At 56.3% G+C, this 13,930-nt stretch overlaps 1 protein-coding gene across 4 annotated transcripts in view; it reads left to right on the top strand.

Moving 5' to 3' along the window:
* The first annotated feature begins 507 nt into the window (after positions 1 to 507).
* Positions 508 to 13,930, top strand: part of TMPRSS6 (transmembrane serine protease 6) — a 37,920-nt gene continuing 24,497 nt past the window's right edge. Inside the window, exons 1-6 of one of the 4 annotated variants that reach the window (XM_016161818.2) lie at positions 508 to 714; positions 6,040 to 6,236; positions 10,790 to 10,923; positions 12,099 to 12,166; positions 12,711 to 12,895; positions 13,153 to 13,194. In XM_016161818.2, the coding sequence (XP_016017304.2) occupies positions 6,041 to 6,236; positions 10,790 to 10,923; positions 12,099 to 12,166; positions 12,711 to 12,895; positions 13,153 to 13,194 (625 nt within the window). In that variant the 5' untranslated portion in view covers positions 508 to 714; position 6,040. The other 3 variants (XM_036237487.1, XM_036237488.1, XM_016161819.2) reach the window with 3 other exon arrangements.

Here is a 13,930-nt window from a genome sequence, read left to right as displayed (position 1 = left end):
CATCTCAACCACGCGGTACATCTCAAGTCAGACAGGTCACGTCCCAGGTGCTCAGGAGCCAAATGGGGCCAGTAGCCATCAACATGGACAGCACAGCTCTATCGAATCAGGTGGAAATTCAAATAACTTCCAGCCTAACAGAAAATAGCATCGAACCCCACCGTGCACTCCACTCTCTTCATTTCTGTCCCCTGAATACAAGAGCCAGGCCTTCTTTTCTCTCTCAGGCTACTGGCACCTCTGGTCTTACCTGTCCAGGTAAGGAGACCTGTGTAAGCCCCCGTGAGCCCTGCACAGGCCTCTTGGCCCAGCGCCCAGTCCTCAGACCCCCACCTCGTGCTCTAGGGGACCAGTGGCTATAACCAGGCAGAAATGTCACCAGGCAACGGGCCTCGAGGGACAGCTCAGGTCTCTTGCACCTGCCTGCCAGCCTCTAGGGTGCCCATGGGGCAGGATGGGGCGGGGCGGGCATAGCCTGTTTCCTGTGTCTGGACTGTTTACCTGAGCAGTCACAGTGCTCTCCTGCACTCAGCAGTAGGCCCATGGAGCCCAGGGCCACAGGCCACAGAGGACAAGGGCCAGACAGCCTGGCTATGGCTCTGGGCCATTGATCCAGCCCCAGCTGTCCAGGCGGGGGTGGGGAGACCTTGGCCTGGACAAACAGAGGCTGTGAGGTCTGCGTGCAGGCCTGGCACCCACTCACCACTCCCGAAGGTAAGAAGGGGCCTCTAGGGCGGGGAACTGGGATCTGTGAATGACCCGATGACGGCGTCCACTCTGAGAGCTGGGCCTGGCTCCTTGGAACCTGAGCCGTCTGCCCTGCTCTGAGACCGGGTCTGCAGGGCCTCATCGGCCAGAGAGCGACCGGGTGAGCAGAACGCAAGGGGTCCGCAGAGCTGGGGCTGAGGCAAGACAGGGCAGAGTGAGAACAGGTGTACGGATAGGCAAAGGGGCGGTGGAGGGGCTGCAGGTTCCGGGTGCTGGGAGGCCCGACTTCCGGTGGGGCTGGCGGACTCTAGGGCAGGGACGAGGCAGAGGAGAGGCCTGACTTGCTGGCCGATCACTCCACCTTCACTCTGAAGGACTGGCCATGCTGCCTTCTCTGCACCCAGGTACCCCACTTGGGCCTTCTCTGTACATAGAGCCCCACACTGCACTAAACGGGGGACCCTTAGCTCCTAAGGTTGAATGCAGCTGGCAATGTGTGTGTGTGCATGTGTGCACGTGTGTGTACACGTGTGCACAAGTGTTTATAAAGTGGGAGTGTGCGTCTATGAATCTGTATCATGGATAGGTGTGCGCTTCCATCTGTGTGTGAGTTTGTGAGTGTGTTTGTGTGTCTGTGGGAGGGACGTCTGCCCACTCCCCCCTCACCTGGGAACACACAGTCACAGTAGCTCATAGCGAGAATTTACAAATGGCCTCACTTGAAGGTCCTAGATCAGAATCCTAGCTCTGCCCTGGTCTGCCCTGCCCTGGCTGAGTGACCTTGAGTGAGTCATTTCATCTCTCCAGACCTCAGTTCTCTAAACATTAGATAGAGACAGCAAAGCCGACATCCTCGGCTGCTGGAGGCTGAGAGGGAATGTGGTTTGCGGCCTTGCCCAGCACAGGGCCGGCGCACAGGAGGCGCAGCCTCACCCCCGCGAGCTCAGCCTCCGGTGGACAGACCGAGGACCCTCCAATGGTCGGAAGGGCAGGAGGGAGTGATGAACATGTTCCGGGGTGGGATCCAGGTGCTCAGATCAGAGGAGAAGCTTCAAGCCCCTGTGGCAATTGGGGCACACCTAGTACTTCCTTCCAGGGGCTCACTATCAGGAGGACAGAGAGGATGCCCCCAAAGTGAACTGCGCATTGACAGGAGCAGCTTAGGACACTTCAGGAGGGGTGGGCCGTTGCCTCTGTTAAGGAACTCTGGGTGCGTGGGAAAGCTAGGTGGTAAGCGAGAAATTTCATCGTTCAAGAACCAACCTGCATGATGCTCTTCACGCAGGGCAGGCTAAGAGACCTTTATCTGTAACAGTTTTCTACCATCTTCCTCATTAGAATTGCTAACTGAGAAGTTCAATGTCACTGGGACACGACAGGAAAGAGAGAGCATGGGGAGAAAGGAGGCGGGAGAAGTCAGCCAGGCCACGTGAGCTCACGGCACCTGGGAGGTGTGTAGAAGGCACTGGGATCTTAGCATTCATTCATTCAGGGTCGATTACGGAGTACCAAGTTCTGCTCTTGGAGCAGGGCACACGGCAGTGAACAGAAAATAGCTCTTGCTCCCAGGCAGTTTACAGCCAGAGAGGAGACAGATAAATGACACATAAGCATCTCATGCAATTTAGGTCTCAAGAAATGCTGTGGCAAAAAAAAAAAAAAAAAAAAAAAAAATGCAGCAGAAAGAGGGGGTAGTCAGGGAAGACATCACTGAAGAGGTGACATTCGAGCAAAGACTTGAAGGAGGTAAAGGAGGAGGCCATGAAGCAAACCGAAGGGAAAGCATCCCTGGTAGCGGACACGGCACGTGCAAAGGCCCTGAGGTGGTACGTACTTGTTGCGCTGATGGCCTGGCAAGGAGCTGAGCAGGGCTGCAGCGGAGGGAGGGAGAGGACAGACAGATGTGTAAGGACCAAATTATGTCGCCCCTCGTGGGCTGTGATAAGGACTTTGAGCCCTGTCTAGGTGGATGAGACCCACGTGAGGCTTGTGAGCCGTGCGTACGGTAAAAGCATCACTCCGGTGGTTGTGCAAGAAATCTTATACTGAGGCTGGGCGGGTGACCGGCTATTGCAGGAGCCAAAGTGACAGATGATGTTGACCTAGGTGATGGTAGAAGCCATAGAGGTACCAAAAAAGAGTTGCATTCGAGGGGCCACAGATTTTCTGATGGACTGGGCCCTCGAAACGCTGGGACGCCACTGTGTTATTGCAAAAGACAAGAGTGGTGTGGTCATCTTCGCGCCTGTCAACTGTCACGGTTGTCCACATCCTCCTAGACGGTCAGCCCCAAGGGGATGGGAATGGGGTCTCTTGTATTCACCAATGTTCCCCCTCCCCGTGCCCAGCACAGAGCCTGGGGCCAAGCAGGTGCTCGACACAAATCGGGCGGCTGGGTAACTGAACCTAGGGCTCCACGGCCAACACTGTCATCCAGTGCCAGGCCTCACAAGTCCTGTTTCTTGGAGGAGGCAAGATGCGGAAGAGAGCACTGTGCCGAGAGTCTGGAGACCTGGGCTTCTGTGCGATCATCCCTTCATCAAACATTCATTCACGTGACAGGCCCTGTGCTGGGTCCGTTAGGAAATGAGGGCTGATAAAGACACAGGCCTGTTTTCTTGTGAGGGAGAGAAATGAGGCCCAAACCAGGCAAGTTGTTGATCTGACCAAGGGATGCCCAGGAGAGGAGGCGGCTTACTACCCAGGGCCTGGGGACCCATTGCCAGCCAGGTGGCCTTGACGTTCCCTTTAAGGGTCCTTAAAGTCCTTCAGGCAGAGGGTGTGGCTGCACAAAGGTGGGGTCTCACGGGCCTGCAGGGTGATGTGCGTGATGGGAGTTAGGGGTGCAGAAGGGGTGGGCGGCAGCTTGGTCAGGAAGGGTCTCGGTGCCGTGGCGAGGGGTTCGGAGGTGACTGGGAGCCATGAGAAGGTTCTGAGTGGTGAATGGGGGAAGTGGGCAGCGGAAGCACTCTTGTGACCACGTGGAGGAAGTGCCGGAGCGGGAGATGGGAGCCCAGGTAGGAGGCTCCCCTTGGCGTCCAGGTGGGAGGCGACGGGGAGCCCAGGTGAACAGCACCGCTTCCGTTTGGGCTGTGTGTAATCTCGGGTTTGTACACAGTGGGTTTTCTGAAAGTGGGTTCCTCTGTGATGCTCAGATGGATATGAGGGGCATTTATGAGAACAGCAAAATCCACGGGTGCAGGCCTGGCCTGGGGGAAAGACGCACAATGGTCCCCGCATCCCTGGGGAGAAGAAGAGAGAGGCCTACTGAGTGTCCTACCCTGGACTGCTCCCCTTGGCACCTCCCGTAATGGACCTGTGACCTTCTCTGAGCCTTAGTTTCCCCCTTAGTACCCCGATGATGTGTGAGGCAGTGGAGCCTAGGAGTCAGAGCGTTACTCTGAAGACAAACCTCTGGGGTTTGCAGCCTGGATCTGCAGTTAATCGACTGTGTGATCCTGGCTAAGCTGCTCAACCTCTCTGTGCCTCAACATCCTCATCTGTAAAATGGGGATAATAAGAGGTGGCTTATTACCTCCACAGGCTCTGTGTAAAGTTTACACGAGAAAGTGCACTCAAAGCACTGGATGCAGTTGAAATCAATGTCAACCGCCATCATTTCCAGCGCCCCGAGTCCCCATTGCTCTATGAAGCATCCCAAAATAAATCCTTGGGATCCAGATTCAAGAATATTTGGGCAGTGAGCGGGAATGTCCCATCCATTGCGAGGATATCTACTATCCTTGGCCCGGCCCCATAAAAGCCAGAGGGGCTGCCCACACATCTGGATGTCTCCTGGTTAGGGGCAGAAGAGAGTTCCATGCTCAGCTGAGAATCACCAGCAGTTTCTCCCTTCCTTGCATTGGATGAGGCCACTCAAGACGGTCGCTGTGGCTGGATGCCAGAGACCCTTGTCTGGGAACAATGCCAAGAGGAGTGGCAGGGGGTAGGGAAGCAGGAGATGAACCAGGGGACCCTTGTATGTAGCTGGGACGACTTTGAGCATCGCTGAGAAGCCCTATTTTGAGAAAAACCCACCCTGTGGAAATCCAAGCCACAGAGCAAAAGAACCTCTCCCCACCTCACCCATCTGGGGATGCATTTCAAAGCCATAGTGGCATTTATGCACTTGATAAAAGGAGACTAGCTTCTCTTCTCCGTGGTCTGGAATCTTTGTTCTTCTGGTGGGTGGGTGGATGGAGGGCCTTCTCCGTCCTGTGGGAAAACCTGCCTGAGAAGCCATGTAATCATCAGAAGTTCGCTTGCGGGGGTCCGATGGTAGAGCTGCAGACCCAGGGCGCTGAGAAGAGTGACAGTTATTACAAAATCATGAGTAACAGCTCATTTACAAGAAGCAGCCTGGAGTAGTGGAAGGAGCAGGGAGTCAGACACCCGGATGCAAGCCCCGCATACCTGGGCAAGTGGCTTAGCCTCTCGGGGCTTCAGTTTTGCATCTGTAAAATGGGGCTGGTAGTGAGCACCAGATGGTCAAACCACATTGGGAAATGAGGCTACGAAAACCTTGGACTGAGTTGTTGTTGCTAAGACACTCTGGGCCTCGGTTTTCTCATCTGTCTAATGGATGCAGAACCATGGAAGGTGGTTGGAAGGTACTAAACAGATTATACATGTAGAGTGTCCACGAAGAGTGGGTCCGATGAAGAAGAGCGCACAGGGACAATGGTCCCTACAGCCTTGGGTGACCAGAGGATAAAATGAGGCGATACCTGTGAAATGTCTTACGTGGGCACTAAATGAATATGTGTTTCTGTCTCCTTCCTCTGCCCCGAGGAGGTTTTTGGGCAGGCGGGGAGAGGAGAAGGATGGCATTCCTTGGAGGGCAGTTCCCTGGTCCGGCACAGCGCCGGCTTGGGGCTGGCAGAGGAAGGGCTAAGCGAGCTGCCTGCATCAGTATCGCAGGAAGCTCTGCTACTGGGTACCGGGAGGAACGAAAAGCATCCCCCAAATTAAGGGAAGCCGAGGGCGAGAGGAGCTGGTTTATGGAAATTTGCACCCCGTGTGCTCCAGTTTCATCTGTGGGTACAGCCTCTGGGGGGTGGGGTTCAGGCACTGAAACCTCCTCTGTCCTCTGATCACTGACAGGCTGGTGCAGGTGCGAAAGTAAGGGTCCCAGAGCCAGCCCAGTCCAGCTCTGCTGCTGGCCCTCCGCAGGCTGGCTCAGCGCCCACCTTCAAGCAGTCCTTCCTCCCTGGTGCCGTGCCCTGTACTCCAAAGGGGCAGACTGTCTTCCCCCTGTGCGTCGTCGGCGTCCAGCAAAGGCTCCCTTGCAAATGCCAGGCCATTTCCAACTCTGGTCTTTATTTCTGCCAGGATGCCCGTGGCCGAGGCCCCTCAGGCGGCTGGGGGGCAGGGTGATGGAGGCGATGGCGAGGAGGCAGAGCCGGAGGGGATGTTCAAGGCCCCCGAGAACTCCAGGAGAAAAATCCAGGACTGCCTACGCCTGGCACCCCTGTGGCTGGCCCTGGTTGTGCTGGCTTCAGGGGGCTTCCTGCTCTGGTATTTCCTAGGTAAATGCATGGGCCCACCTGGGAGAGGCACCTAGGAAGGACTTGGGGTGGTCGTAGGGAGTATAGCAAGACAGGCCAGAATTCCAGGCTCAGCAATGCCTAGCAACTCACCATGCAACCGAGGGCAAGCACTTCCTCTCTCTGAATCTCCCTTCCTATCCTGTGAGATGGGAGTGTAGCTGAACCTATGTTCCAGGTCCTGGGGCTCAGGTCGAGTGCAAGTTCCTTGCTTGGGCCAAGTGCTTCCAGCTTCCAATAGCTGGAAAAGGAGTGTTCTCCCAGCACGCAGTGAACCAAAAAGCCAAAGGAGTATAAACATTGCTTCCTTTTGCCTGCAGCCCTCGAGGGTTGCCCCTGGGGTTGGACCCAGCTGACTCTGCAGGAGCAGGCCCAGTGGCGCTGGTGGCTCCTGGCACCAATTAGTGCTTCTGCTCACTTGAGTCCCATCTGAGAGCTTGTGTAGGGTGGAGACCACAGCTCTGTCACCTCTGGGTCTTCGCGGCCCAGCATGAACGGGGATGAAGGGGAGGCAGGACACAGAACTCAGGCATCTGGGGTGGGGAGGGTGTCCATGCACGCAGTTTGGGCACACGTGGAAGTCAACACACAGTGCAAAGGGCCCTGGAGCGTCCAGAACAGGTGGCTCGGGGCCTCTCCCAGGTCCTGAATCTCGGCCTCCCTCTCTGGAATCACAGCTCTTACCCAATCCGCTGGAGCCCCAGAAGCAACCGGCCCATGTTCTTGGTCCCTTTGTTCATCTTTTCAGTCATTTAGTCATGGATCCAATAAACACTCGTGAGCACCTACTATGGCCTTCTCTAAAATAGGTGGAGCTTATACCTCATTCCTTCAGCTCTCGGTGATAGAATGTAATGAATCAAGCGAAATAGATGGTACCTGTGAAAAAGCTCCGTGTACACTGGAGAAGTCTCAGTCAATCACTCATTCACTCGATCAATCATTCATTTATTCATTACAGAGCTCCTCTTACATGCCAGCTCTGTGCCGGGTCCTGAGGATAGTCCTGCCCCACGTAAAGCATGGCATGTGTCGAGACAGAGGAAGCTGAGGGGCTAGGGAGCCACAGCAGGAACAAATGATCAGCGACTTCTCACGAAACACTCTTTTCAAAAGTTGATAGCATTCTTACTGGCTAAATCTTATGGCGGAATTTCAGGCCCATCGAAAGGAACGGGGACCCGCTTTGGAGCAGTCATGGGGCGATCAGCCTAGCCCCAGCTCCAGAGTTGCTCAAGGTGGGGGTAATCTGGAACCAGGGCCCTGGGAGATGTTTTCAGGAAGTCCATGTCTGATGCAGATCTGCCTGCCATGACTCAGAGTGGCTGGTAATTCTGCTCAGAACCGAGCAGCGCCAGCAGGGAGTGGAGGCTGTGTGCACTTCACCACCGGCAGGAAGCCAGTTTCCCAAATAGCACGGGGCTGCTGAGGCCTCCTTAGGCTGTAGGATAATTAGTCTTCAGGGTACACCTCAGAGCATATCAGACTAGAGGACCAGGAACTCACCTGCCAATTGTCTTTCTTTGCAGATGAGTCTAATTTCTCCTGGTTACACTCCAGGAGTAAATAGCCCCCTAGGGTGTGCTCCATGGGGCTGAGGACCCAGGGGGTGAGTGCACCCAAGCTTCAGTTAGGGGAAACCAACTCTGCCCACCCCTCCCCGCCCAAAGGGATTAGGGTAGAAGAGACACTTCAGGAGATGCTTGAACCATTTCTCCTGCCCTGGCAGGCTGTGCTCCAGGTGCTAAGCACTGGGCAAAGAGGTCTGGAAGGGGAGATGAGCAAGGGGCCTGTGACATCAGAGCAGGATAAACCCAAAGCGAGTGTTATAGCCTGATGCTCAGCGGTGGAGAGGGCAGGGACCAGCTTCCCCAGGCAGATGGGCCTGGGCCAAGGGGGCGCATTCTTCTCGCAGGGGGGCCCAACTGTTTCTCTGGTCCTTTCCCTCTCCTGCTCTCCTGGGCAACAGTTTCATGCTTTCTTCTTGAACCTGCCGCACCCCCGCCCACTTTGCCACATGTTTCAATGAGAAAATGGAGCCACTCAGACACGAAGCCCCGTAGATGCCAGCTCCACACCCTCCCGGCCGCACCCGCGTGCTCTGCCCTCCCGCACATCCTCAAGGCGAACCATTGCTGCCCCACCGAAAGCCGGCTCTCCTGGGCCCCACATGGTGGCTGGGCCCCAACACTGCTCCCCCTCTCTTCCAGCCCCGTCATCCATCAGGAGAGTTCTCATTGCTCCTCTATCCAGTCGCTCTGGTGCCCCTCATTTCTCTGCTCCCCTTTGCAGCAAACTCTTCGGAAGGCCGTCTCTACACGTTGCTGCCTCCACTTGTGCGCTCCCCGTCTCTCTGGTACCCTGTCTAGTCTGGATCTCACCCCTCCCCCAGCTCCAAGAGGGCTTGTCAAAGTCGCCAACCCTCATGCTAAATCCAGTGGCCGGTCCTCTGTCCTCAGGGCATGCGACCCATTGGCAGCACTTAGCCAGGCATTGCACCCCCTCCTCCTTGAGACCTTTTCCTCACCTGACTTCCAGGCGCCCACACTTTCTTTCCCCCAGCTCAGGTGGCTTCTCTTCCGCGTCTTTTGCTGGCGTAAGGGCTCTCCTCCTCTCTCCTTCCTTCTGCTTCTTTCAGCGTCTCAGCTGGTGCCCGCGGCCTTGGCTTTAAATGCCCCTTATACTCTCACGACTCCCACTGTTTGCGTTTCCAGTCTGGGCCTCTCTCTTGAGCTCCACTCAGTCATGGGGCTTGCCACCGCCGCCCCCGCCCCGACCCCAGGCTGCCCAAGGGCCACCTCAGACCCCACGGGTTCGACATGCAACTCCCCATCACTCCCTCCGGACCTGAGCCCCCACAGCCTAGGGTGGCCGTTTCGTCTTTCTCGTGGCTCCCCCTTACTCCTCTCTTTTACACCTCAACCGCAACTTACCAGCAGAGCTGGTCATCTCTAGCTCCAAAATATAGCCTGACAGTCCTACCTCTTCTCAGCCTCTCCACCAGGCAGCCTGGCGCGGGCTCCGGCACCTCTCACCTGGACCCCTCCCTGCAGGAGCCTCCTCCAGGTCGCCTTGCTTCTGCCCTTGCCTCCTGAGAGCCTGTCCTCAACACAGCAGCAAATCAAATCATCTCACTTCTCTACTTAAAACTGCCCACAGCTCTCATCTCCCTCGGAGTAGAACCGAAGTCCTCCCAGGGCTCGCGAGGCCCTCCGGGATGTCCTCGCCCATCTCACCTCCTCTTGCTTCCCCCTCACTCACTCATCGCTGTTCCTCAAACACGCCAGACAAGCTCCTGCCTCAGGGCCTTTCCACTTGTCGGTCTCACTGCCCAGAGCCCTTTTTTTACAGATTAAGGTCCACCTGGCTGATGCCATCGCCTTCTCCTCTGGCCTCCATGTGGCAGCCCCGAGTTTCCACAGCACTCACCCCTCTACCATGTCATATAGAATACGTGTTATTTATTGTCTGTCTTCCTTTCTAGACTACAAGCGTTTAAGGTCAAAGTTTTTTTTTGTGTGTGTATTATTGTTTTTACTCTTTGTTTTCCAGTGTTATACTGGTATATACACAAGTGCTCTAGGCCAGTCCTTACACATAGTAAGTTCTCAATAAATATGTATTGAATGAATAAATAAAAGAATGAATAGGGGTATAAACCTAGGGCTTTGGCTCTAATCTCTTCACATCAGCCAAAATGGTCTTTGCAAAATGGAAATCTGATGATGTCACCCTTGGTTTTAAACCTTTCATGGTTTCTCTTGCTCGTTGGGTAAAGACCAAAATCCTGCCCTGCTGACGCCCCGGCCCCCCGCCGCCCCTCTTCCTATCCGATTGCTCCTGCCAAACGGACTTTCAGCCTGGCGCTGACCATGATCTTTCTGCCTTCGCACATGCCATTCCTTCTGCCCTCGAGGTATTTTCCTCCTTCCCCTTTCCCACTTTATTCTCCAGTTCTCTTATCTCAGCGGGAGGGGCGCCCTGGCCTAGGCCCCATTCCTTGGCCATGTCCCCTCCATGACACTTGGTGCCTGTCCTTGAAGGCCTCCTCGTGGGTGGATCCTACATGTCGCGTGATTCCTGGACTTACCCACTGCCGTCAGCTCCTCATGGAGAGGCACATCTATCTTGGTTTGCTAGGGAACTCAACACAGTAGGTGCGACATGGACAACCTGATGAGTAGAAGGATGCACAGGGGCACTAACCCATGAACTTGACCTTCTGGGCTGTGTGGGTTTCCTGGCCTTCATGTCATCCATGTCCTGGACTGATTACTATGTCAGCTTCTGACTGGGGGTCTCTGGAGCACTATCCATCTGTGGACCTCTCTTCTCCCTTGTACCTTGGTGCCAGTTTGTCACCAAAAAAAATTGGATGATGATGATGACAATGACAAAAATGGTGCCTTGGAGGCCTTGGAGGTCCAAAATGCTGGAGGCTGAGCTGAGGGTTTGGGTGGAGGAGAAGGCCAGGGGAAGGCAGGAGCCTTCCTCGTCTGCTCCCTTGGTTAATCTGCTCGTTTCTTCCTGGGCAGGGTACAAGGCGGAGGTGACCGTCAGCCAAGTGTACTCGGGCAGCCTCCGTGTGCTCAATCGCCACTTCTCCCAGGACCTTGCCCACCGGGAGTCCAGTGCCTTCCGCAGTGAAACTGCCAAAGCCCAGAATATGGTAGGGAAGGACTTCCGGGTGAGAGGGAAGGTGCGTGGCGGTGGGAAGGGGTCGGGGGCGATCATGTCAAGCCTGTTGGTCGATCCATCCAGAGAACTCGCTGGGAGCAGAGGCCTGTTTTGGAACAATGGAAGGGGACATGGTACAGGGTAGTGATTGTGCCACTTAGGAGGAGCGTGACCTTGGGGAAGTTAGGGCGTGCAAGGATGCTGTCGGAGCCCACCGCATCCCCTCCCTCCTCTCCAGGGCCCTGAGAATGGCCTCCCAATGTCCATCTCTACTCCCAGGCTGCAGGACTGCGCATGCCAGGCGGGGCAGGCCGGAAGTGCCGAGTGTTGCCCCCAGAACCCACCCTCAGCCAAGAGAAACTGAATGGGTGGAGAAATGCCCTAGCACCTGGTGGAGGGCAGTTCTGAGGATGACCCTACCATCTCCCAGGACTCCCCGCGGGACCACGCCTCAGTGGCCCACAGCTGTACCCGGCCCCTTCACAGCCCTGTCGGCTCTCCCCCGCCCCCTCCGGCCTCTCTTCCCCCCACCCCCACTGGTGTTCCCCGGAATCACTTCCACATTAAGCCACCTGCCTCACTTCCCTGACTCAGGACCTGCTTCTGGGGGACCCGCCCAAGGCTGTCTTTCCTCCTCTGTAAGGGGCGGGGAAGTAAACTAGTAAACCAAGGTAACAACAGTGCCTGCTCACAGGGCTGTTGTGGGGTTGAAACGAGAGAATGTGGGCATCGCCTTCATGCTGCCCCGAGGGCCCCATGAACACACAGCCCTGCTGTCCCATCCTGCCATCTGCTCTGTGCTTGAACAGGGCCAGACCCCAGCCAGCTGAGCTCCCACAGCTGCTGGCTGGAGGCGTGGAGGGCACTCAGGGGCTGAGTGGGCCTTTCGATGACGGGGACAGAGGCCATGGCTGGTCTGATGGAGGCTAGAGCTGGCCGTGGTGGTGGGGAGACAGTGCCTGGGGGTAGGGGGAGGGGGAAAGTGGAGCAGGCCTGAGGTTTGTGTCCTGGTGTGGCCACTGCCTGTTGTGTGACCATCGTCGGCAAGACTCGCTGCCTTGTAGGCACCTCTGTCAAGCAGGGCTGCCTGGTGGGCATAGGGCGACTCGAGGTGGGAGGGGTTTCCACAGACGGTCACCAGGGGCCTGTCATTTCCCCTCCTTTTAGCTCAAGGCGCTCATCGTCAGCACCCGCCTGGGCACTTACTTTAACTCCAGCTCCGTCTACTCCTTCGGGTGAGTCGCCTGGGCCTGTGACCCACTCCCCAGAACCTCTGACTCAGAAAAGGGGAGGGGACACTCTCGGCGGCTTCTGATGTTCGATTTTGGTTTTTAAAAACGGGGAAACTGAGGCATGGAGAGGCAACTCGCTTCCTGCGTGTGACCTCCCTTCGCTGTGCTTGGCTTCCTCCTGTGGAGTGGGTGCAGAGGTGTGGTAGGGATTCCCCACACGATAGCTGTGACGTGCTTGTCAAGGGCCTGGCACCATGCAGGCGTCAGTGGGGGGTGGCCCAGCTGTCCCACTCACGTCTGGTTCTGCCACTTTGGACGTGGTCTGTGGTATGCAACCTTGTGCCTCAGTTTCCTCACCTGTAAAATAAGGACACTCACGTCAGGAGTGGTTAGGAGGCTTCCCGTGGAGGTGGAGGGCAGTGCCCGGGATGCAGTAAGCTCTCAACATGCATAAGCCACAGTTGGCGTCCTCCCCACAGGAGCAGGGGCCTGGGCCAGGGAGACTGCAGGCCCCGGCCCCAGCCCCTCTCGCTTCTGCCTGCCTTAGGGAGGGACCTCTCACCTGCTTCTTCTGGTTCATCCTCCAAATCCCCGAGCACCGCCAGCCGATGCTCAGCCCTGAGGTGGTGCAGGCACTGCTGGTGGAGGAGCTGCTGTCCACGGCCAACGGCTCAGCCCTTGCTCCCTACAGGGCCGAGTATGAGCCGGACCCCGAGGGACTGGTGATCTTGGGTCAGTACTGCGGAGGGGGAACGTGGGACCGTCTGGTGAGGCCTGGGAGGGCTGCCCACCAGGGCTGGCATGCTCTCAGAATGGACCCCCAGGGAGCCAGGAGCCAGGACCAGGGTCGGGGGCAGGGGGAAGGTCAGCATTTTGGGGGTAAATCTCAGACAGGCTGGCTCTGATGGTCTCTTCTGGTTTTATTTCCATTTTATTTATTTATTTATTTTTCGTAGTTATTTATTTGTTTGTTCGTTTCCTTTTAACAGAAGCCAGCGTGAAAGACATAGTTGCACTGAATTCCACGCTGGGTACGCTACTTTTGTTTTTTCCTCTCCACTTTTGAGTTGGTGGTTTTCTTGGCTCGGTGGAGTGTTAGGGGGGGTCACATGGCTACCATGGTGGGTGCAGGGAGCACTGGCCTGGAGTCACCCAGGGCATGTCACGGTGAACGCCGCGATGGGTCCCAAGCAAGGCTTGGAACCTGTGCGGGGAGGAGAGCAGGTGTTGTGAACGCATGTGTGTGTGTGTGTGTGTGTGTGTGTGTGTGTGTGTGTCTGTTCACCAGTGTGTGCGTGTCGCCAGTGTGAGCGTGTGCCTCTCCTTTTCTGTTCCGGAATTCAGCGTGCACTGGTGGTTGAAAAGAACCTTGCCAATTCGAGGTATATCAGTCACTTTGGCTTGAAAACTTGGTCTTTTGGAGCTATTTCTGTCACATTCAAGGATGCTCCCTCCACATTTTCCTTCCCTTTCTCGGCCAGCCGGGCTACTCTGCCCTCTGCCCCCGCCCACCCCTGTGCCATATTGCTAGTCACCTTACTTTTTTCCAAGAGGCTCTGCTGAGCCCTGGGAAGCAAAGCACCAGCAGGGCCACCACACTGCACGCCAGGGGCACTCGCCACGCAGTCGGCTGTGTAACCGGCAACCCTCGGACTTGCACAGTGCGCAACCTGTACTACTGTACCTCATGTTCCTGGGCACAAGCCCCCAAATTCTCAGGTTCTTCCTATGCTACCTAGAGTTTCTACCCAGAGCGGAGGCTGGGGC

The sequence above is a fragment of the Rousettus aegyptiacus genome, unplaced genomic scaffold (genome assembly GCF_014176215.1).
Source record: "Rousettus aegyptiacus isolate mRouAeg1 unplaced genomic scaffold, mRouAeg1.p scaffold_m13_p_2, whole genome shotgun sequence".
Classification (NCBI taxonomy): domain Eukaryota; kingdom Metazoa; phylum Chordata; class Mammalia; order Chiroptera; family Pteropodidae; genus Rousettus; species Rousettus aegyptiacus.
Note: the sequence above shows the minus strand (reverse complement) of the source record. Positions and strands in the feature narration are given on the sequence as shown.